The 25,678-nt window shown below is 39.3% G+C and overlaps 2 protein-coding genes across 2 annotated transcripts in view; one reads left to right on the top strand and one right to left on the bottom strand.

Moving 5' to 3' along the window:
• The window catches only part of LOC135710314 (general odorant-binding protein 56a-like), a 409,005-nt gene that overhangs the window by 67,692 nt on the left and 315,635 nt on the right, over positions 1–25,678 (top strand). The gene's annotated exons all lie outside the window — the stretch shown is intronic.
• LOC135710306 (phenoloxidase-activating factor 2-like) lies at positions 6,585–8,201 on the bottom strand. Its single transcript, XM_065232826.1, has 4 exons — positions 8,092–8,201; positions 7,946–8,016; positions 7,260–7,881; positions 6,585–7,201 (listed from the first exon to the last, which is right to left on the bottom strand). Exons 1-4 carry the CDS (start codon positions 8,170–8,172, stop codon positions 6,644–6,646), a joined length of 1,332 nt encoding a protein of 443 aa, XP_065088898.1. The 5' UTR covers positions 8,173–8,201; the 3' UTR covers positions 6,585–6,643.

The raw sequence follows: 25,678 nt of genomic DNA, 5'->3' as shown, positions 1-25,678 counted from the left end.
ATTGGCAATCCGGCCCGATGATTCTGATTGGAGGCAGGTGCAAGAGCTTCTTTGAAGATCCGACGGAATGCTGTGAAATGTTTAGCTAGAATTAGGAGATGCAACAGTCTTTCAAGTATTGGCTTCACGTGCAAACCATCGTTCATTTGGTGAGTTCGTTCCTGTTTATTTATTCACTTGTTTCGATACCATCTATCAGTTTTCTACAATTTTGTCTTGGACATCTTTTCGAAGAGCCACGTTCATACTGTAATTTGTCGAGCGCACAATTTTCACATGTTGTGATCGAGTGGGAACGTCAAGATAGTCATCCAAGTGCTTTTGTTTCTGGTTTTAGACGTTTGATGTCTTCAGTGATGTTTTTGTACTTTAAAGTTCCCTTTATCTGTGATCATGGTGGGTCTGAAGAGTTTTTATTGAGCACGCTGAGGCTGAAATTGCATACCCCCTCCCCATGGACATGGAGGTTGACGGTACTGAAGCAAAGGGTTATGTTTAATTTCTTTATATTTGCAACGATGATGATTTCCTATAGTGCCACATATCACCTTCTTAATGCTTCAGTATGCCTCAAACGATTAATTCTTGGTTGTTAATAGAACTTCCTTGATGAAATCGGCTGCTTCATGCAGACTGAGCAATTCTGATTATAGTATCAGATTTGTTCTGTATACAGAGTTTGTTTTGTTTGTTTGTTTATTAAGGACATTTTACATCTCCGCGATGCATTCATGTCCATGTATACAGAGGAATTGGGAGGGCTTATTAGAAACATCTCACCAATAAAGTAATGATCTTCTAGTAAATTTTGCATTTCATTTTATTAATATTATATTTTATTTAAGCATATTATTTTTGTTACAGTCAATTAGCATTAGCATACGAAACAAGAGACTTAATATTACTTGCTCGTTTTTGCGTTAAATAATCAATATTTATTTTACTTGTAATTACCTTTGAAAGTTTTTTTCAAGTTTTTTTTTTGTGATCTGAATATTTTCCCAGTTTGGTTAGAAGTTTCGAAGCTAACGCATGTCCACAGGCCCAATAGAAAGATAGGCAGAAAAAGTGTATCATGGTTGCATGCAGGGTTGCTTCCACTCACTTGCTATAGATGAGTGATTTTCGGAGTTTTGAATACGTTAGATGTTGTAATGGAGATTTGTGTTGTTGGATGCGGGAGGGGATTGGAAGGCGGGTGTTTGACGCATAGAGCCTGTCAATTACGCTTTTAGAGTGCCGCAGTCGGCGGTTTTATGATTCGTGAGCGCTCGCGATTCGTAGAATCGTTGATTGTGACTGCAAGTGAATTTGTCGGGTTTTGCGTGTCGGACGCTTACTTTTTGGCCTCTTCTTGTGTCTAACATGTGCTGAGTATCATTATAGCGTCTAATGGTTTTAAAATTCCTGGTTGCGTGAAATATATTTGTGAGAATATCTTTTTGAGATTTTAGTAGTCACGTTTTTTTGTAGTTTTTATTTTATTTCTTTCATGTAGTTTTCGTAAATAATAATTATTCAATAATAGATAGTTCATCCGTACTTTGACGCGAAGCGTTGTGGATTATGAGATGCTCGATGACCCTGGAGGGATCGATTTTGCTTACTGAGCAGACAATCATGGGTTTAACCCCAAGCTCTTCCACAACACAATAAATCGCCACCATCATTGTATATTTGATATTGAATATTAACCTCGGAAACTATTTGCATATCAAGCGAAAACGTAGCCCTGTATTGTCGCGAAGCGTTATGGTTCTGAGATGCTCGATGACCCTGGAGGGATCGTGTTTGCTTACTGAGTAGAAAATCATGGGTTTAATCCCAAGCTCTCCGTTATGACTCTTAAAATTCATGATCACTAAACAAAATGAATATGTTCTTTCGATAGCCAGCTACCGAGAGATTAAATAAACAACAAATAAACAATACATAATTTTGATTGCATCGCCAACTTGAGGTGAATCCTAACCGAATACCCTACCCAACCCTCCAACTCCGTAGCACTTATGAGGGTGTCGCTAAGTCGCACAGTGGCACGAATATGAATAAAGACGGTCAAAAATATTTTCTACCCTTTTTCGACGTTTTAGAGACTGGGTGTCTTGGGAGAAGTTGCTCAAGATTATAACTCGCATCTTTTGAAATACATACCTGAATAATCTTTAAGCTAGTATTACACATCCAAATTCTAACTTTTTCCAGTTACGAGATAATGGTTCCATGTCTTGGACAAAGTTGCAGAGCAGTTGATTTCATGAACATTTGCTAAAGACACCAAATTTCTGCATCGGTGGGCGGGCCCTGGCGTTGTCTAAAACTGGTTATATTTTGAAGATTACCTTATAAAATAGTACTTCTGAAAATTTCAGCGTTGGGTACTGATTCGACTGTATATAATATTAACATTTTCGAATCGAGATTTGGCTAGGTACCCCTCAGTACCCACGCTGAAATTTTCAGAAGTACTATTTTATAAGGTAATCTTCAAAATACAACCAGTTTTAGACCCCGCCAGGGCCCGCCCACCCTCTTTTCGAGCCGTTGAATATGACGTCACTTAAACGCTTGATGGGCTGTATATCACATTGATGTCAATGAAAAGCATTGGTGTATTCAGCAAAATTGTATATTTTAATGATGTCAACAATTTCTTAGAACATGATAAATTGATCAAATTTGAAAAAAAGCACTAATTAACTTAAAAAACCAATATTAAGGTAGTCTTAAAAGAAAATCTATTATAGGACTACAGAGTTATGATGTAGAAATTTGGTGTCTTTAGCAAATGTTCATGAAATCAACTGCTCTGCAACTTTGTCCAAGACATGTCCAGACACCATTATCTCGTAACTGGAAAAAGTTAGAATTTGGATGTGTAATACTAGCTTAAAGATTATTCAGGTGTGTATTTCAAAAGATGCAATTTATAATTTTGCGCAACTTCTCGCAAGACACCCAGTCTCTAAAACGTCGAAAAAGGGTAGAAAATATTTTTGACCGTCTTTATTCATATTCGTGCCACTGTGAGTCGGTGGCCTCTCGTTAAGTAAGTACTATATCAACATTTCCTTCCCTATCCCTAGTTTTGGTAAAGATGGGCGTGGCCGGTAATAGCGACAGTTATGCTTCTGTTACTCTTGTTTAGATTGGAACCAATGTTTACTCCCCAGCATTATTCCTGAAAGTAGTCTAACTGAGAATTTCACAAGAGACGTGAGTGTCACTAGTATCCAATCTACGAAGTATATCATAACAACGCTAACGCAAACGCTAACGCTAACTCTGGATCTCGCCCGCTTTGTCGCGACTTTTGCTTCTCCACGCTCCTCTATATTCCGTGATCCAATCTTTTTGATGAATGTACAGTTCAACAGGTCATTCTCACTCGTCTCGATATACACATTCTTGATTCTTCATCCACGGCTCTGGTCTCAAGTTCTTCAACGAAAGACCTTTTCACTGCTGCGTCTTCTAGTCGGTGTATTGAATCGCTGCTTGAATCTTTCCTCCTGTCACTGAATCCACACAATGCCTAGGCGGATCTCACCGATTAGAAGGTGATGGTCAGACGTGATGTCAGCGCTGCGTTTATTATGGACGTCAAGATCCATCTAAATTTTCGGCTGATGCAAATGTGGTCTATTTGATTTGATATGTCCGTCACGAAAAACCTAACAGCTCAAAATGCATGAAAACCAGCCTGTGCTGGTATTATATTGCAGAATTCTGAACTATCAATGCGTAGTTTCTAGCAATCCTTTAAAGGATAGAGTAACTGATGATGGTTGGACCTATTTAGGCCGGTTTCACACGACGTCAACATTCATGTCGTATTTTTTTTATGAATTCAATATATAATTATGAAAAATGCGTGATTAGGGGAAAGATCTACCTTTCTTGTTTCTAATAATATCATAAAAAGTTAAATATTATGAACACATGATTTTATAAAACGTTTTTATTCCAAAGAATTATGATGTTGGTTGTACCTATACTGATCTTGGTTGGACCTGAAAAATGATGATGGTTGGACCTATTTTTGCAAATGCTAGTTTAGCCCATATTTGTTCAAAAACTTTGTTTAGAGCTAATTGGTATCATGAAAAAAAACCCTTTTTATACAGTTTTTATGAATTTGCTATTTAAAAAAATCAAGAAATTTGAGTTTAACTTCGTTTTTAAAAAAAAGTTCACTTTCCACTATTCATCATGGTTCATTTTCTCGGAAATCATTGACCTGATTTGGAATTTTTTTTAACGTCAAACTATAGGTATTATGGTCCCATTGAAAGCTATCGAATATTTTTGGAATCGGTCAACTGGTTCCGGAGATATGGCCGGAACAAGTTCTAGGTTATATGGAACATGGACCTAATTTTGACATGGAAGGAATAAAACCTATCATGCGACACTTCACATTACTTCCAAATTCGATAACAAGATCAATAACAAAATTGAGTGCCTTGGACCACATTGGCCACTTCCGGACATTTTCTGGGTGCCCCAGGGGAATTTAGGGGCTTAAAATGACAGAATATCAGAACTTAATTCCGGTTTTATAGTTTTTTTTCTCCTAGAAGTTTTTTTTTTTTTCGAAAATAAGTTTCAGTTAGCAATTTTTAATTTGTTAACATTTTATTTCAAGTTAATTCACACACAGAAGGTGTATGAGAAGTGCTTAATGTAAATTTATATTAACAGATTCTTTCGGCGCTTTCGTGGTAGTTCGGAAATCGGTGGTTACCCTTTCAGCCAACCTGACGATGGAATTCCTCCTTTAAATTTACGCCCAACTAGTGACGCAATGTCTTTAGCAGCTTCCAAGATCTTTTTGGTCGTCTTGAGACTGCCAGAAGCAGCGCACATGCAAACCCAATCCCCTAGCTGGTTCTCCAAATCAACACTCAACACTATTTCCCTTCCATATTTCTTGCCGTGGCTTCCCTTAATTTTTACGTGATGTGTCGTTTTCGGAATATTGTACCTTTTCTGCGCCTGATACGAGGTAAGTGATTTATTTCTTACTAAAAGAACAGCCTCTTCAAGATTTTCGACCGTATAACTCTTTTCTTTAGCCATTTTTCAATCGAAGAAACTGATCACTCGGCCAAAACGAATGAAATCGAATTTCAAATCAGCTGCGCATGAAGGATGTAGACAAAACGAAGCGCACCTAGTGGCCGTCTTAGGAAACACAAAGGTCCAACCACAAACAAACAGACGTAACTCTTCATTGTGTATCTTCGTTCACGCATTTAATGGTTGATTTGAATATTATCAGTTCCGCGAACTACTCGCCACAGCGCTGGCATCGGATCACTTTGACGTTTCTATACATTCTGTAGAACTTTTATGCAATATTGTTAGAGAGTTAACGAGCAAGCTTGTTTTCCGCGAGAAGCCCGAGAGATATCGTTACTGAGGTCCTATGTTTTAAGATACTATGTTTTCAAGAAAAACTTTTACAAAGAGTTACGTCTGTTTGTCTGTGGTCCAACCATCATCATGCGTAGGTCCAACCATGATCATATTTATCTATTCGAATTTCGTCAATTATTCAAACATTTTAGTGAAACCAATGGATAAATGGCGTACTAATGTGTTGTTTACACCTTAAAGCAGTATTTTACTGCATGAAAATAAAAATAAATGTAAAAAATATTCCTTTTTTGTATGTTTGAAAGTAAGGCATGATGACTAGCCAATTCGTGGAAAGTGAACTGTTTTGAAAACACATTGAAACTCAATTGTTTCGAAGTTTTTTTTTTTCAATAAAACACCCATGCAAATTGAAGAAAAAGAGTTTTTTTATAATAGTAAAGTGATCTTTGAAAATTAAAAAATTAGCGAAGATTGACTAAACTAGCGATTGAAAAATAAGTCCAACCATCTTCAGTTTTTGGATAGGTCCAACCAGAATCAATTACCCTATCATAAGTAAGGAATCTACCAACGAAAATAAACAAAAGCGTGAATAAATTGTATTATATCTTTGCTTAATAAGTGCGGTCACGTTTATAGCAAATTGAAAACATGTAATTAAATCGATTTCCTGCTATGTTATAATCCATACTGTTTGGCAATTGTCTTAAGAACATTATCGGTACGAGAATTGAACTTGAGTTTATCATCAACAATCCCACCAAGATATTTTATTTCACGAACGTGACCTGCTTTCTTATCACTAATTTTCACAGACATGTTCTCATTGACTAGATTCCTTGATATTACCATGAGTAATTTTGCTTGACTTATTAAAAAAAAATCAACTAACACTATGTATGGTTATTCTTTATCCATATATTTATATAACGAATGTCTTAATTCATAAGAACATCATCTAAATTTTTATCCACAATAAAAAAGAACACAGTACTATCTGCAAAATGATGAATGTCATGTATTAGAAATAATCATCGCATGTCATTCATACAAATAATACATAAAAGGGGCTCTAATAAATATCCTTGGAAGCACTCCAAAATCGTCATCGAAATCGATAGTATTTCATGTCTAGTATTGATGAAAAACCTGTTGAATTTCGGACAATTCAGTTCTCGTCAACAACCAATTGGGCAATGCAGTTTGAAATTTTCCTTTATTTTCCCTGATAACAACAGTTTTAAGATTCAGTATCTTCTTATAAATTGTTTCTTCTATCAACGCTCATATAATTGATTTTTTCTAGTTCCTCATCGATCCACTGTGTGTACAAACTAGCTTGCACGTAAACTCCTGGAATACCTTCATGGGCACAACTGATGCCCCATGCTACGATCCCGGCTTGATAATACTTGCTCTCGGATCCCGCAACTGGACAAACAAGTGGTGATCCACCGTCACCTGTGCAGGTGTCGATTCCATCCTCACCGCCGGCGCAGATAAATGACTCATGTAGGCGGAATCTCGGTCCGAGTCTGGTAGTTCTTAATGCAGTTTGGCATTCCGCTTTGGGTATTATAGGCAATGGAACTCTCTTCAGGATAGCATGATAGCTTTGTGCGTCAAATGCAGTTTTTCCCCAACCAGCTGCGAAACAATCATTGTTCTTAAAGACCATTCCTTGTGGTGCTAAGCAAGCCAACTGGACATTATCCGCTGCAGAAAATGGTGTCTCGAGCACTAACAAGGCTACGTCGTGGAACAGCATATTCCGATTGAAATGAGGATGCAAAATTATACGTGATACTGGTTCTTCCTGTAAAATCAAATATGTTGTAGATTATTGGTGAATGATTTCAAAGAGATAAAACTACCTGGTAGGGCAGAACTTCATTCGTAGTCATAGTATCCCATTCACCGGCTCGGACCGTTAGCTTTTGTGGTTCTTTGTCCATCACGCAATGTGCAGCAGTTAGTACTACATTCGGTGCAATCAATGATCCTCCACAAGCATATGACGATTCTGGTTGTTCTAAGTTCAACTGGCTTTGCAAGATTGCTACCATCCATGGGAATTCGCCAAATTCGGTTTCGTTGAGGTTGGAGTTTTGAATTCTGAATTTGATGCCTTCTGGGTTTCTTATACCACACTCACCAAATTGCTTCGTGATAAGGGAGCGTACTCCGTTGTCCTCAATCAGATCTTTTACTGGGTCATCCTCAATGGTATTTGTCCTTGGTCCTTCCGCAATGTCATTTAGCCCAGTTGCAACTGTTTCTGATTCTGCATTACCATTTCCAGCGTTATTCTCGTTGGAGTTATTCTCATCTTCATTCGGGTTTGAGTTATTCCCATCGCCATTCGGTTTTGGGAGTGTCCTTTCGTTACTTTCGTTTGCCACTGGAGGAGCACGAGTTGTTACAACACTATCTGCGTCGCAACATACTTCCAAGTAATGAGGACATTCCGCTTCCACGTAGTCTTCTTCGCCGAACCTTCATGAATTTATTTAACCTGTGCTGTATTATTCTGTGATTGAACAAGTATTGCATTACTAACCTCAAGTTGACGAAATTGATTCCACCGAACCCATTGTCACATTCATCAAGTTTTACGCACACCCCATCACACTAAAGTATGAGAGTAAAATATATGAGCTTTAACGAATTTATAAATGATTCCTTATTATTAAAATTAACACAAACCTTACTGGCGACCAGTGAGATAGATCCTTGCAAAATGCCTATCAATAGGACCAACTTAAGCACAACTTTTCGACGTAGCATGATGATTCTGTTCAGATGAGTACTGTGAAGATAAGCGGACGTCTGAGGGTATTTATACAGTTTCTGTCTGTACTGTGGTGTTTGTATGTACTCTGTGATGATAGCACGTTACATTCAATTGAATAGGTTTTTTGAATTTCAATTATTCGTGTCTACTTAACCGATTGATGTGAAGAGCTTGACCACTGAGAAAAGATTGCTGAATATCAGACTGAAAAAAAATTGGCCTATATTCGTCGGCTATCGAGACAAAATCTAAATATGTTCTGGGGCCTGAGATAGCCCAGACAGTAAAGGCACGGTATAAACAAGCCTCAGTCAGCTGATTCGATTCCGAAATCAAAGGGACTAGAGTTTGGCACAGCGAAATAAAAAAAAAATTATGTTGAAAACATTGAATTAGCGTTTATTTGGTATGAAAAATGGCACTTTACAATGTGTCGGCATAGACTAAAACAACTCCATAAGAAGAAAAATAGGAAAGTAGACAATGGTTAATTTTCATTTAAGAAAAAAATTAATGTTTTACTTTTTTCAATGATTTTTAATTATCTATTTAAGAAAAAATAAACTGAATATGTATTTGTATTAGTCTACGTGGGTTGACGAAATAAATAAAACTCAATCTAAATCTTAAAAAAAAAGTAAAAACATTCCACAAGCACATAAGGGTTAAGCATCAAAAAGTATAATAGTCCAAGTATGTTTTATTTCGACTGAACGTACAGTTATACATATTTCACGCTGATTTCTTTCTCTTGAATGCAAAACATTTACAAAATAGCACAAGGTAACAATCGGTACCATTATATCGCATATGAGCTTTTATATAATATTTAATTCTATGACCAAAATAGGGCACAAAGTCATAATTGGTGCTCTTTCCCTCTATTATTATCATTGTTTGCGGAAAACAAACTTTCTTCAAGTCGATGAAAGTACAGGGAATACCGCCTGATAAGCTTAAGTCGTGCGGGGTAGCTTTTGATTCGGACACAAGAGCATGTATTGCAAAAATTGTGAGAGATACTCTAGGTGCAGCCAACAACACAATACGTCGGAGTGTACGTCAACTAAATTGAAATGTATTAATTGTTTAAAAATGAATAAAGAACGTAACATTAATTTGGACGTCAACCATGCCACATTTCGATCTAAATGTTTGGTTTATAAAATACTTTGTGAACAGAAGAAAAACAGCTTTCGTTTCAATAAATAGCAGCCAAGTTCGAGGAATGTGAATCAAATCGATTTTTTGTATTTGAATATTGGCAATAAACTACGTAGTTCTATTAGCTGAACCTCATATTGTAGAAATTGAAGCATTTGATCTGCATGTTTATCACATTCAAGACACACTGGCGGTGTTGCTCTTCATATTAAAGAATCACTTAAAACAAACGGTAGATGAATATCCGCGTATTTCCAGGTGAAGTAGAATTTTAGTTGACCACCTTTATTCCAATTTTGATTATATTTGTTCAGTTAATGATACTGATTTGAAAATGACCGATCATGAGACCTTGATGATTAATATATTGGATAAGGATCTTTTAAACGTATGTGCTGAAGGAAATATACGAAACAGGCTGTTTCGAATCTTGTGGAGAGAAACGTGGATTTTACGCAGCAAGTAATTGTAACTACAGGTGTTCTAACTAAAGCTTTGAAAACGTGTACCAATCAACTAGTTGAGCAAAAGTTTGTTTCTTTAAATAACTCGAGCAGCTGCTACAATTTGGATATTTTGCGTCTGAAACGTAAGAGGGACAAATGGTTCAGAAAGATCTGGGTTCGACCCCAGTCGGGGCCGCCGGGATTCTCACGCCTTCCTTTGCAATGGAATTAAAGCCATTGGTCCCAGGTGATGAGTTGATGGGTCGATACCTAGGGTCCAGGTGTGGAAGTTGCTTCCCTGACATCGGTAGCATTGGTACTCAGTACTGAAAGCAAGATCGACGAAAAACAAATAAAGGAAAAAAGAGAGTTATGTTAGTAATATTAGTTGTAGATTTCAAGGATTTCACCCAGTTACATTAGATGAACTTAGAGTTATTTGATTTTCATTAGGAACATCAGTAGAATTAGACACTTATAATGCTAGAGTTATTCAAATTTGCTTTCATGTCATGTGTCACAAATTTGGAAGGAATCCTTAGTGGTTCCTATTCAAAAAGTTGCTGGAACGATTAAAGCTGAAGAGTTTCGTCCCATCAACATGTTGCACATATTAGAGAAAATCTTAGAACTTGTTATTAAAGGCCAGCTGTTGGAGTATTTGAATAGCTCTTTGTTGATACCAGAACAATCAGGATATCGGGAAGGTCATTCTTGTGAAACTGCGTTGAATTTGGCGTGGAGAGTGAACATACAACTTGGTGCGGAAAGATATGACTGTTGCTTTTTTATCTGAAATGCGCTTTTGAAAGAATTTCTTTGCCCTTATGGATAAGTGCAAGCGCTTTGGAATTACGAGCACTATATATAAATGGTTTGAAAGCTATTTGTGTGACAGAGCTTTAAGCACTGATTTTAATGATTCTGTTACCAATCCAGTGGGGAATAACGTTGGAGTGTCCCAGGGAAGTGTATTGGAGGCGCTTTGATTTATTATGTATATTAATGACTCGCGACGTGTTTTACGATTTTACGACATTAATCTGCAGATGATACTGTGTTATTCATAGCCTCAAAGCTTTAAGATGATGCCTTTTTACACTTAAATGAAGATTTGCATTCTCTAAGCAGATAGCGGTCGTCAACTATCTGTCGGTAAGGTCCTTTTAAGACATAACCTCCGTGGACGATTTTCGTCAGAGAGCTCGGACCGTGTGAGTGCGTTGCCAATCGCTTGCCACGGTCCGGATTCCATCCAACAAGAAGGAGGGTTACATTTAATCTCGAGCGGTCATAGCGGAAACAAAGTACGTGAAGCCGTCCGACGGTACGTTGGCCCCTCTTCTCTGCGGAGCGAATGTCCCGGGACAGAACGACTTTCGTCGACGCTTAGCTCTCGTGCCCAAATCGGAGACCCTCCGTCCAGCTGCCACTCCCACCGCTACGGCCATAACGCGCACGAGACGCCTTCCATCACTGCGCGCCCAATTTGCTGCATCTGAGGGGCGCTATCACGTTTCGTTGCCATTCCTAAGTACCAAAAGTTCTGATAAAAGGCTATTTGTGGCTTAATCAGCTTGGTTGAAGGTGGTTTATAAAATTCTAAGCAGCCTCATTTTTATGTCGCTATAAGAACTTGAAAGTTCCGGTACCATAATTGAAGAGCATTTTAAGCAGCTTCTGGCGGAACTTGAACGGAAATTTTAGAAAATAAATTAAAAAGGTTTTTGTCTTCTACACCAATTCAATATTTAGTACGCACTTTTATGAAAGTTATTTCTAAAGGTAGGTATGTATTTATTGGTAAGTACGTCCACCACCATCTGTTCGGTCGGACAGTAGACCAACTCAAGAATCTTTTCATAACAAAGTTCTTTGACGTAGCATTCCCTAGTCTCGATGTGCTTCGATCGGCGACTGCTTCTTTCCGATCCGACAAACTTAATGCAACTCTGGTTGTCTTTTATTATTTTCACCGGTTCCATCAAAGGTGTGTGCCATTACTACCAAGAAGAAGGTCATTTTCGTCGGGAGTGCCCGAAGTTGAGCAAAGTACGGCTGATCCATGCTTCTACACGAAGATCGTCAACAGAAAGCGCGTCTACTTGCTGGTTTATGTGGACGATATTCTGGTTGGCAGTGAAAGCGATGCTGAAATAGAGAAAATCTATAATGCACTGAGACAGGAATTTGAGATGACTGATCTCGGTGATTTGAATTACTTTCTGGGTCTGGAGGTTACTAGTATCGGAAGGGAAGTACAGCATATCTCTTGAAGGCTACATCGACCGTGTGGCTGAGCGATTTGGACTTCGTGACGCAAAGGTTGCGAAGACTCCAATAGAAGAACCTACTTACCAATTAGACTAAGGCCTTGTTGTCCTCTGCTGTCCGAAGAAGTAGTCTCCACTCTACTCGATCCATGGCCACACTTCGCCAACCTCGTAGTCTGCGAAGGGTCCGCAAGTTGCCTTCTACTTGGTCGATCCACCTTGCCCGCCTTCTACTTGGTCGATCCACCTTGCCCACTGCGCGCCTCTTCTTCTTGTTCCTTCTGGGTCGCTTTCTAGAACCATTTTCACTGGGTCGTCGTGCGGCATTCTTACGACGTGCCCAGTCCACCGTAGTCGCCCGATTTTTGCAATGTGGACGATGGATGGTTCTCCCAGCAGCTGGTGCAATTCGTGGTTCATTCGCCTCCTCCACGTTCCGTCATCCATCTGCACTCCACCGTAGATGGTACGCAACACCTTCCGTTTGAAAACACCAAGGGCGCGTTGGTCCTCCACGAGCATAGTCCAGGTCTCGTGGCCGTAGAGCACCACCGGTCTAATCAGCGTCTTGTAGACAGTCAACTTCGTGCGGCGGCGAATTTTATTCGACCGGAGCGTCCTCCGGAGTCCAAAGTAGGCACGATTCCCTGCCATAATGCGTCTTTGAATTTCTCTGCTGGTATCGTTTTCAGCGGTCACCAGTGAGCCCAACTACACGAACTCATCGACCACCTCGATTTCGTCACCGTCAATCTGAACTCGGGGTGGGAGGCTAACATTGTCTTCCCTAGAACCTCTTCCTTTCATGTATTTTATCTTTGATGCGTTGATGGCAAGTCCAATCCGCCTAGCTTCAGCCTTCAGTCTGATGTACGTTTCCGCCATCGTCTCAAAGTTCCGTGCCATGATGTCAATGTCATCGATGAAGCCAAGAAGCTGGATGGACTTCCTGAAGATCGTGCCACTCGTGTCTATTCCAGCTCTTCTGATCACACCTTCTAACGCAATGTTGAATAGCAGACACGAAAGTCCATCACCTTGCCGTAACCCCCTTCGAGATTCAAAGGGACTCGAGAGTGTCCCCGATACTCGAACAACGCACATCACTCGATCCATCGTCGCCTTGACCAATCGCGTCAGTTTATCCGGAAATCCGTACTCATGCATAATCAGCCATAGCTGATCTCGATCGGTTGTGTCGTATGTGGATTTGAAATCGATGAACAAATGATGTGTGAGCACGTTGTATTCGCGGCGAAAATTTGGTCCGTGGTAGCGCGGGCACCCATGAATCCCGCCTGGTATTGCCCCACGAACTCTCTTGCAAATGGTGACAGGCGGTGGCATAGAATTTGGGAGAGTACCTTGTAGGCGGCGCTCAGCAGTGTGATCGCGCGGTAGTTGCAGCAATCCAAATTGTCGCCCTTTTTGTAGATTGGGCATACGACACCTTCCATCCACTCCTCCGGTAATATCTCCTCCTCCCAAATCCTGGTAATTACCCAGTGCAGCGCTCTAGCCACCGTATTTGAATAGCGCACTTGGTAGTTGATCTACACCAGTTGCTTTGTTGTTCTTCAGCCGATCGATCTTCTCCTCAACTTCTTGAAGATCAGGAGCCGGTAGCCTGTCGTCTTTTGCGCGTGCTCCAAGGTATGTTGCCGTGCCACGTTCGTTTTCTGCTGCTCCACCGTTGAGGTGCTCGTCATAGTACTACTTCCACCTCTCAATCACCTCACACACACCTCAGCTTGCGGCACGTAGCCTTTGCGCGAACTATTTAGTTTCTCATAGAACTTCCGTGTGTCGTTTACGCGGTACAGATTTTCCATCGTCTCGCGATTTCGGTCTTCCTACTGACGCTTCTTCCTTCGGAAAACCGAGTTTTGTCTGGTCTGTATCGCTCCTCATTCAATCTCGTGCGGTGTTGCAGCATTCTCGCCCGTGCTGCATTCTTCTCCTCTACTAACAGTTTGCATTCGCCGTCAAACCAGTCATTTCTTCGGTCCGGGATTGCAGTACCTAAAGTGCCGCTGCAGCAGTACTACCTATGGCGGAACGGATGTCCCTCCAGCCATCTTCAAGAGAGCCAAGCTGCTCTTCCGTGGGTAGTGCAACTTCCAGCTGCTGCGCGTAGTTCTGGGCAGCTCCGCCTTCCACTAGTTGCTCAATGTTGGGTCGCGGCGTTCGACTTCGACGTGTGTTATGCACCGTTGAGAGTTTTGAGCGCATGTATACTGCAACTAGGTAGTGGTCCGAATCTATGTTCGCACTGCGGTACATGCGGACGTTGATAATGTCGGAGAAGAATTTCCCGTCGATTAGAATGTGATCGATTTGGTTTTCTGTGTGTTGGTCAGGTGATCTCCAGGTGGCTTTGTGGATATCCTTGCGGGGGAAAAAGGTGCTTCAAACTACCATACCCCGAGAGGCTGCAAAGTTCACGCATCGTAGACCGTTGTCGTTCGATACGGCATGCAGGCTGTTTGGCCCGATCGGTGTTTGAATGAGTCAGATTAATGCGTCGTTATATAGTCATACCTGAAATTCTTAGATCCCTTGGCGTTAAGTTTGCCATTAGATTCCAAAGAACGTTCGAGAGGTCATCCGAGGAAAAGTCTCTATCTGTCGAGCAAAATTCCCAAACGCGACCAGTGGTCTACCTTGATCGAGAGTGGCACTTATGCCACTGTTTTTTTTTTTATTAAAACCTCGAGTAATTTTCTGAATGCTTACAATCCGAATAAATAAACTTATTTTTTTACTGAAATTTCCGAAATAACCGATATACGGCAATCAAATGAAGTATGTAAATTATCATTGTAGAGAATAAACCAATTCAATTATGGAATAGAGTTAGATGATTCGTTCAATGAATCATTTTTCATCATGACCATTTTTCACAAAGATGTCGCTGTTCCGCTGGTAGCAAGTATTAAAAATTCCCAAATAGATATTGAGAGAAGTTGGAATAATTCGCTATTGAGGCATATTCAGATCAAAAAAAGTGAACGACAACTTTGGCAAATTAGTCAAGAACCTTGTCGTTTAGTTTTTTTTTCGGATATTATTGTTAAACAAGCAAAAATTAAATAAAAACAGTTTTCTCCCATATACTATTTTTATCCACTTTACCACCAGCTCCAAGAGAGCAAAAAGAATTAAAACCCAAGAGTGAAAATTTTCTCTCACGAACACAATCTTTCAACATGACATGTATATTGATGCCACACGATATGTGTGTTCCCTTTCACCGTCTACAAAATATAGTACCTAGCCTTGAAATAATGTAGGAACCCTTATTTATTCAATAGGATAATCTAAATGAATTTATAAGAAGTACCATACATGTTTTGGCCGCCATGCTCTCTGTTAACTATTAACAGAACTAAGTTTATGCGTTATTTCCGATAGATGTCCCCAAGGTGCCTTCAATTATTTTTGATTTAAAAATGTTTTATGAAATTATGGAATAATAACATATTATAAAAAAAATTAATAGAAGGCACTCAGGATGTCGCCATTAAGAACAGCAATGACATCAGAGAGAAGATTAACGCAGAAACATGGTAAAATGATTAATTGAAATCTGTGAAATCGTACAAATGAACACGCACCAATCAGTTGGTCGTAATAACCCAGAAGAAGAAGTCAATCCTGATCATCTTCCCCGGCGGTAGTGATTGTCTTGTTATTTGCCGATTGCGGTATATATTTCATCAAGTTTGTTATGACACATCGTTACACCAGTTCGATCAGCCTCCCTATATAGTAGCAACAACCCACAAATGTCTAAATGATGGAAGTATTCACCATCGTATCTTCAACAGTCATCAAATTTATCCAATTTATTTTTATTTTTCGCTACCCCTCGTTTGGCAAAAAAAAAACCATTCGGCTCCACCGCAGCAGTAGGATGAAGTCGAATCGGTATTTCCCCTTCGCGGTACTTTTTTCGTTAGAAGAAGTCTAAGCAATAACGGATGGGGGTGTATCTAAGGAGTGGTATCATCAATGCAAGCAGAAGATTTTCCCTCCATCTTCTTTGCGAAGGGGTATGATTTATGAAACTGATATTTTTTCGCTAGTATGTTGTGAAAAAATAGAACCTGCCTGTGATGTTTGAAGAGGAAATGGGAGCCTTATTATGTCTTCATTAAAATTAATCAATGTGTTTCTGTTGAGGACCCGGTTATGGGGAAGTGTGATGTGAAGACGCATGATTATGTATAGGCCATAGTGATACAGTCAATAATAGCCCTGTAGTGTGTTGGTGTTTTTCCTCAAGCGTGCTCAGGTCCAAAGTGCATATCCTTTAAAGTGTTGTTATCACACATGGCTGGAGTAAATTGGATCATTCGGGTGAGACCTTTCCTTTTTGTTATTTTGATTTTATTTTAAACAGGATTGGAATTCAAATTAAGTAACTCAGCTAGCTTTACAGCTGCCGCTTTTGCTTACTGAGTAGAAGATCGTGGGTTTACTCCTAAGCTCCTCCAAAACAAATCCAATCCAACTCCGTACCATCTTACTGAAGAGCAGGTCATGGGTTACCACCAGAGAAGCCAGATTTGCAGACATGTATGTGAATTTACAGACTTTTATTTTTTTTCACAGATATTTTTTTCGTTACAGACACTTATAGATTTTTTAGTTAATTAACAGATATTTACAGACTTTTGTAATCAAGGAAAAATTTTAAAATTTATTTGGTTACACTGTTATATATCTTTAATCAAATTACACGTGCAATGCATTTTGCAACAAGCATTAGATATTCGCGTGTTTTCAAATCCCCCACACGAACGAGCTGTCTCTGTTATAGACGGTCATAGTTATAGGCCTGTCAATGTGCTGCCATGTTGTATCCAAAACGAAAATTTCCCATACAAGTTGACGGTTTGTTTGGTTACGTTGGCCGGTCTATAACTTGACTGTCTATAGTAACTGCCACTGAAAACGTGAATGAAAGGGACAGTGTGTTTGCATCCTATTCCATCTTTTTATTCGAGAACACCCACACCCGGATGCAGTTTTAGTGCATTTTCCAATCCCGTTGAGATGAGTCTGTTGGTATATGCCATTCGTCTCTCAGGGTCTTGGAACGAAATTGTGTTTTTCAAGTGATATCATAGCCTTTCTGAGAAAGGCAAAAAGGTTGGTGTCAGCAAATTGTGTTATATTTAGCCATGTTTTTCTCACCCAGGTGTGTAATTATTTTGCAAAATGTAATGAATATGTTGCTTGATATATCTTATTTTAAAACTGTATTAGTAAAATCGTTACAACAGTGTTAGTGTTTAGCGCCAATTCATCGTACTTGGCTTCGTGGTACAGTACTCTCCATTTCTCAATGATCTTTATTTCGATATTTCTTCCAATCTGAATCGTTTCAGTAACCCTGATCTTGATTCATCAACCCTTTTTAGCACTATGTGTTTAGAATCGTATTAATAAGCTAATAAATTGTTTTTTTTTTTTTAATGTCGATTTCTCCATATTTAGATAGTGGAAAGTTGAATTTCTCACTAAGATGTGCTCGTTCCCCCGTTGCTGGCGTGCAAAAGGTCCAGTACTAAGTAACTGAAGGATTTACACAATAAATGGCAAAATTACTTATTCTAGATTATACACTCAAGGAATAAATCACATATCCAATGGAAAATATTCATTAGAATTTCACATAACTTTCAAGGGCTATCACAATTGGGAGTTGCACCACAAAATTACATGAACCTTATGTGTCAAATGAAATTTAAGTTATTTATCTCATATAGAACTCAAATACGTTATGTGAAATTCAGATAGATATCATTGATTTTGTTAATGGAAAAATATTATGTGCATTTCCAAAGGAAACTACATGAAAAGTTTTTTCCGTGTTCTAATTTCATCTACTTTGGTAATCGGTTTTTAACACGTTTTTTTACGCGGTTTTTTTACGCGCATTTCTGAATTTACGCTGTTTTTATTTGCGTGGATTTCGGAATTTACGTGGATTTCAGAATTTACGCGTTATTTTACGTGGATTTCGGAATTTACGCGGTTTTTTATGCGGCTCATAGCCCCCGCGTAAAAAGCGACTCCAGTGTATACATCAAGATGTTGCTTGTATTAGAAAACAAATTCCTGTAAAAGCTCGGAAAGTTTTACTCAGTCTATGAGTTAACTACGATTTCAAGAATAGGAGTAAACTAATCTCAACTTTGAGTCGACTTCATTTGTCGTGTGATCGTAATTTATCTTTTTAATAATTGCTTTTACCGTATACAACGAAAATGAATGCATTAGGTTCAATCCGTTAACAGCAGGCCTTTTTTGCTCGGACATGACTTTTACTGAAATTTCAAATTTCGCATCTATTTTATGCACCCTGTCCCCCCCCCCCCGAGAACTCGCAAAATTTCTGCTTAATTTATGCAGCCTAATTACAGACATTTCTGAAATTCACAGACATTTTTCGAAGACTTCTGAAAAACAAATCTGGCATCTCTGGTGGTAAGCTTCTTTGCATTATTGAGTTGTAGAAAACCGGGCCTCTATTGTAGAAAACCATTACTGATATAATTCTGGTGGAACGGTACGGACAAACAATTGTTTATATAATATCAGACGTACGCTAGATGCGCTTTGGCGAACATTGTTAACTGTTTTTTGATAACGTAAATTCATTTGTATTACTTCTTTCATCTGGGCTTGAAAGATCGTCGGTCGTAGCTTATTGTAATTCCAGGGGTACGGTAGTCTTAGAGCGGCTGTTCTTGCTTACTGAGCAGAAGACCGTGGGTTAGAACCCAAGCCCCTATACATTACTGAGTTGATAGGATCACGCCGTTTGCTTAAACCATGCTTTAAAAGAGTGCATCACTTTCCAATGTGAATCCAGATCTAATTCAACTTTACCACTAACAAAAACGTCTTTCTTGTGATAACTATGGAGACGCAGAGGTATTTTCGGTCTCTAGTAGCTACGTTTGTCGAACTAGAATTCCTTCCCTCCCCGATGACCGTAATGACATGAACTTAAAAGTTATGATTCACCGGATTTTGCACACTGAGAATGGATTTCTAATCCCAAGTGCCTTTTTAAATTGGTCATTCGCTACATCTGCTCATGCTCATATCTATCTATAGGCCATAGTGTTCATACTAATGTACTGATGTTAAAATAACTTCACACGGTGATTCAGAGGTACTATGCACGGTTCGACGTAGAACTACGTCTTTGTGGAATATACTGGGCTGGAGTGCAAATCATGCAAAAACTGTGTGACGAAATAGTGTCAGGTTTTATAAACTCATTAGTTGGCAGTTTATTGATGGATTTCAATTCTTATAACACCATTTGATTCAGCTTTGATGTAATATTGGTTTGATATAAAGATTATAGTAGTTTATCAGTAGTAATTATATGTCTTTTAAGTCTATGAGTATTCTAGTACAGGGATAATGAGAGTAACTAAAAATGAGTAAATCTTCCTCGATTTTCTAGGAAAAACTTTTTGAATGCCGTAGAATCCCGTTTAGTTTGAATAGCTAAAATTGCATTTAAACGGCGCTCACTTTTTGTTGAACGGGTTCCCGTACAGTGTCTAATGGCGCTACGAATTACAATGCAATTTTGAGTGGAATTAGACAAAGGTACTGAGCTACGGAGCCACCCTTAGCTCAGTCAGTAAAGGCGTAGCTACAATGCAAGACCATGCTCACATAACATATGTGAAACTCGATAGTCAAATTCGACCCCATTACAGTGATTTCAAGTGGTATAAAAGACAAAGATTTGTCAAATTGATTATACTAGCTGTAAAATGGGGTAGTCAATTCTATTAAAATTATCATAGCATGGTTTATAATTCTCTGTCTTCTTAGCACTTTTTAACTTATGCCTTTGTTTTTCCTTAACTATTTTCGTCCTTTATTTATAATTATATAGCTAGCTCCTCACCTTGCGCAATACAGCAAAAAAAATATTAACATTTGCAATCAAAAAATTTTTAATTTTTCTCCGATTTTGTAGGCAATAACATGCCACCCAACGATTAATCCTTAAATGTCATTGTAAGCCATACGTGTAGAGTCCTGACAATTGCATTGATTATTTGAATCAGTGTATGACTCTTGGTATGATTGCAGAATGCATCTATACCGACTAATGTCTGCATCAAGTCGACCCTACCATAACAGTGTGTGCGTGTAGCACAGTGAATGTGTGAGTATTGTAGATACTCGGGTAGATGGTAATGAACGTACGCGAGCATACGAGTCGGGCACTTGGATCAAAGCGTGCCTCGTGGACAGCAGGAACTTAGAAGAACTCTACAATACGTATTGTTTTTCTGCAGCTATGGCAACACTCCTGGGGAAACTCCACGCCAATACTTGTTTCATTCTTTTTACCATTTTTTTCGTTAAACTTTTTCTAAATGTTTGGAATCAATTGCATCAACCTTTGAAGCATCATTTTGCAACAAATGTCCCGGTTTATGCGGAAATTATGCAGTGTTTTGAGCTGACCATCATTCCATTCGCAAGAATTTCGCAAGCAGGACGATAAATCAAATCAAGCGCTTATCGATACCTGTAGTACCCAAGGATTCAATCCTCCATATGCTTCTCAGCTACGGTCAATTGAAAATGTTTTGAGCAAACACAACACAAAGATCTACTCCAATTACTTTGCACTAAAAACGTGGAAAGATTGTTCGAAAATGCAAAGGAAGGGCGCTCCTAGCAAACTGTCTCGATCACTATAGCTATGGTCCCAGTCTGGGGCTCCCAGCTAGCTGTCTCTAAGTTACCAGGAACGGCTATTTTTTCTAGCAACAATAAGCACTATTTACAAACGAAAATAGTGGTTAGAATCTATTTTATATAGCATAAGTGTACCAGTCCAAGTACCAATCTATTTTATACAGCATAAGTGTCATTATTACATTTTTTTACAATGCATTGTGTGGTATTCCTCATTGTTCTTCATCGGCAGTTCTTTCAGTCGATGCGTCGTCGACTTTGGAACCGTTTCGTGATGAATGTGTGAGTACTGACCACGTTTTGCGTCCATTGCTGCAATGGAAGCGCTCTGACCCCCGTTGGCGAATCTACCATACAATGAAACAACTGGAAGCGGCTCCCGCTCTGGTAGAGGCGGCATATTGAATAGTGGAAGATAAAATGTTTATTGTGTTATACCTATTAACTATAGTTTTAAGATGTATTGTATAGTGAACAAGAATCCTCGGCTCTGTAAAGTTAATTCGGTTGATAAACTAAACTGATCACAAACGGTTTAGGTTGAAAAAATAAACTGATCTAGAAAAAAAACGAACTAAACCTCCGGCGAAGCAGCTGGCGAGTCAGGTCAAAGTCAAACAGTGCGGAGACCCTATTGAAGATTCTCTGAAAAACCACCGATTGCGCCGACCGCTGTATGGGCAGGCGCATCATTGAATTATTCCCTAGGGCTCGGGGTTGAACATTGATGTCAACTTGCTCAAGAAGAACATGGCAATCAGTGCGTCTTTGCAAAATATCCGCAATTAGCAATGCCCTTGCTGTATCTCTTCGGACCGACAGGGGCTTCAGATGGATCAGTTGCAAACGACTTTCGTAGCTAGGTAATCGAAAGGGATCCGTCCAAGGCAGTTTACGTATCGCGTATCTCAGGAACCGTCGCTGAACAGACTCAACTCTTTCGACACTGTTGTTGTAGTGAGGAGTCCAGACAACCGAGCAGTATTCTAATATGGAGCGAGACAAGGAGCAGTACAATGATTTAAGGCAGTAGATATCCGTGAAGTCTTTGGCAATCCTGAAGATGAAGCCTAAAATTCCGGAAGCTTTGTCGACGGCATATGAGATGTGCTGCTTGAAAGAAAGTTGTGTATCCAGAATCACACCTAGGCTGACGCGCTCAATTTCAGTGCCTACCAAAACATACTTGAACATAATAGCACAGACAAACAGACATAACACTAGCAAGTTGTTCATTGAACAAGTATTTAACGGTCAATTTAAAAGTATCGTAGTTGGTAGTACCACCGCCTGTGGCGCGCATAGTCAGTTCCCTTGCGTTTGACGTTTATACACTATCGCCATCGGTTCAGCGTACTACCCACCACAGTGTACTCAACAGATGGCGGTAATGTTTTAGCGACGATGTTTTACAGTTAGAAATAGTCAATGTGTTATGTCTGTTTGTCTGTGATAATAGTCTCTTTCTTGCGCGAAAAAGAGATAACCGAGCATTTGGACGGGTTAACCTCCATACGATTCATATTACACCAAGCAGCAAAAGCATTCAGCTGACGTTGAGGGAGGCAGCAGTCTTCAATTGAGTGAATTCGAAGGAATAGTTTAAGGTCATATGCGCGTATCTATAACAAGTTTATACTCTATTCTATCTACTACTATAAAAATAACTATGTTTCGTCAACTGTGTGCAAAGTTATTAGCAAATGAGCAGTTCGTGACTAAAACTGTGTATGCCAATGTGGGACGTTTGAAGTATCCGTTGAGAACGTCTTGAAAATCCATCGAAAACTGCTGGAATAATCTTCAGATATCATTTCAGAAGTCTGTCTGAACTGTCAGGACTGTCTGGAATTGCCGCCGAGAACGGCAGAAATCCCAGCCGGCAACATCTGAAATCCCCACCGGCAATGTCTGCCATCGCTTCTGGAACGTTATCTTGGAATTATCGTCGAGAACTTTTAAACTCTGCGTCTGGATATCTTTGGATGAGAAAACGATGATAGAGATTTTCTTCAAAATCTCAACGAATGTTTCGTCATGACAGAACGTGACAGTGTTGTGATCATCGTAACAACTAGCTCATTTAATGCTTTTAAAGTTACTTGTACCACGGAAATCTTAATAATATATTCACTTTACCGATTACATACAGTTGTTTGATTAAATACATCTAAATCAGTTAGAAAGGTTGATGTCAAACCGCATAAGAATTAATCTCATGAGTACTTGATCATTGAAAATGACATGAAAGCTAATGATAGGTAGTTTAAACCCGTGATAGTGAGAGGACCTGGTTTCTCATCGTCACATGACGGCCGTGATATTTACCAGTTCTGACTATAATGCAAAACAAATCTCCTGACGACAGGCTAAACTACTCCTTGGGCACTTCTCCAGTTGTAAATTGAGACCTGTCTGAACCAGCACCATTTTATTTTTAAACTTTCATATTTTGTATGGTTAGTCGCTGGGAAGTCGAGAAGTTTTCCAAATCGCAAATTTCCTAGTTTGGACTGAGAATCAAAATCGACCATCTCTAGCATGGCCTTGTTTTAAAACTGTCTTTGCCGACTGGACTGAGTGACTTTGGACTTATACAGATTTATCATTAAAAGTAAACATTGAAATTAATTTTTTATCAAGGTGAAGCAAAACACACTCCCTTCGAACTTGCAGTTGGCTTGCGTTGAGTTGAGTGTTCTCCTATACTGAATGACAGTTGAGATCCGTATCATATCCCCGAGGCGATTTTAAATTGCTTCCTTTCATTGCATCTTTGGAGAACACTTAATATTTGATGAAGGTTACACAAATACAAGTACCGAACCCGAACATAGGCAAACAGTACGATCGCTGCTGAATCGGTAGGCTAAAGTAGTAACGCATTGCAGTGCTGTCATCTGTCAAACAGAAACTGGATGACTTCATCTACTTTGCATGCATGTTCCTTATCGATTTTTTGTCGTACAAGGACAAACCATGCCATTGTACCCGCCGTATCCTAATTCACATTTTCGCACTCCTTTCAAACCAGTCAAAGCGATCTGACTGTCGCATGAGTACATCCTGTAGAACCCACTTCAGCGTACAACCCTTCACTTCATTTGGCAAACATAAAAACACATCCTATAGGACCCATTACGAATTCGAATCCCATCATTGCACCGTAGCGTCGTCTGTTGTCTCTCCCTCCCGTTCCAGGATGATGACGATGCTGGCTCATTCTACCGGGCATGCTGTATGTGTAGAGGTACTTTGCATTCAAAACACGTTCCGTGATGATGCTTTGAAATGCATGCAACGACTTTCTTTCCAGCCGTAGGTATTCCCCAATGGCAAATGCCTGCCAAGTTTAACCCTATAATTTTTAGCAAATAATCATCAAAATATCACTCTCCTGTTCTCAAATGCTAGGGGGGAAGGATGCAAGAAAAACAAACGACTCAGCAGCAGTAGCAGCTTTTCTTTACATATCCTCCATTCAACCCATTAGCACAATCGCAGAGACTCTACGGAATTGACGAGGGTGGACTCTGCGAATGTGGAACAACAAATGAAGCATAGCTGCTGCACTGAGGAGGGCTGCTCCACTTTGAAACTGAGATACGAGAGAGCACAGTGCCCTCCAGGGGCTTGAACGCAAGTAAATATCATGAATGATGCATATTTTAATCAACTTCAGTTCAAAAAACCTTCCAACGATCTCTTTTGTTTTAACCGAAGTGTAGATGTTAAGTGTGCGTATGGCACGAATCATTTCTAGATGCTTTGAGGAAATGCTGAGCATGTAGATGTTGTCAAAACCACGTCGTAGGTAATTTTCAAATGAAGAAAAAATTGCAAAACAAAATGATGACCTTACAAAAATACTCACACAGATCATAACATTCAAGAATATGCATCTATCGGCGTACGAAAACTTAAGGGGGTATTCCCGATCTATTTTTTCAAAACATCAAATTTTTTTTTTTCACGTTTTTTTGTACTTTAGACTATATACTTTCATCCCCCCAAGCCGTTTTCCGATCAGCGAATTCGGTGTCCAGGCATAGCTGACTAATGGTAAGAACCCCCAAATGGTTTTAACTAAAGTCAAAACTTTAAACGCGTTTTTCTCGAAACCACATTTTTTTTATCGGGCGAAGATTTTTCTCAGAAACTATAAGAGATATTGACTTGAATCTTTGCGCATTTTGTTCCTTATTAAATTCTTTGGAGCTTCTCCCACTTTCAGCCAAAAATATTAACATTTAACATTGTTTGAAGCACCTTAAAGCTGCAAAAAAGCGGGCTAAAAATCGCCTGTTTTTTCATATGGCCGCCATTTTGTTAATTTGCAAGATTTTTTGCTGCCAACGGGAGAAGCTCCAGAGAATCTTATGCAGATTATAATTTCATCACGAAATCTGTTTCAGATGAAGTCGTTCCAGAGAAAAGTCTTCGCCCGTCCAGGCGTTTGCGGCGAACAGGGGTCTGTTTGCCACCATTTTGTGACGTCAATAATGTCTTTTTTTATGTCGAAAAAAATTTATTTGTAAACTTTAATGTTTAATAAACAAGAATCCCAAAGAGTTAGGCGCATTACTATTCATTTTCCTTGAAAAAAAAATTAATTGAAAAACAGGCCGAAAAAAGGCAAAAGATTGGGAATACCCCCTTAATATCTTTGAATGTCCCAAATTTATTGCATACACGCAACTAACGCAAATCACGCAAATATGAAAAGTATCTAGATGTGCTCATTTTCATCTCAATGTAAGTACATTCACTTCCAGAATGTCACAATTTTCCTTTCGTGACACTTAGTTGATATTTAATATCCCCATTACTATGGGTAAGCCCGGCACCCCATCCCCGTTACT

Source organism: Ochlerotatus camptorhynchus, unplaced genomic scaffold, assembly GCF_037179485.1.
Source record: "Ochlerotatus camptorhynchus isolate MF236.1 unplaced genomic scaffold, CSIRO-AGI_Acam_v1.1 ptg000378l, whole genome shotgun sequence".
NCBI classification, from domain to species: Eukaryota; Metazoa; Arthropoda; class Insecta; order Diptera; family Culicidae; genus Ochlerotatus; species Ochlerotatus camptorhynchus.
The sequence above is the reverse complement of the archived record's forward strand: the minus strand, read 5'-3'. Positions and strand labels throughout refer to the sequence as shown.

Excerpts from the sequence above, each read along its gene's own strand:
- LOC135710306 (XM_065232826.1), bottom strand. The coding sequence starts at position 8,172 with ATGCTACGTCGAAAAGTTGTGCTTAAGTTGGTCCTATTGATAGGCATT. Across the intron at positions 8,017-8,091 it reads TCTCACTGGTCGCCAGTAAG|TGTGATGGGGTGTGCGTAAA; the intron begins GTTTGTGTTAAT and ends CTCATACTTTAG. Across the intron at positions 7,202-7,259 it reads ATGAAGTTCTGCCCTACCAG|GAAGAACCAGTATCACGTAT; the intron begins GTAGTTTTATCT and ends TTGATTTTACAG.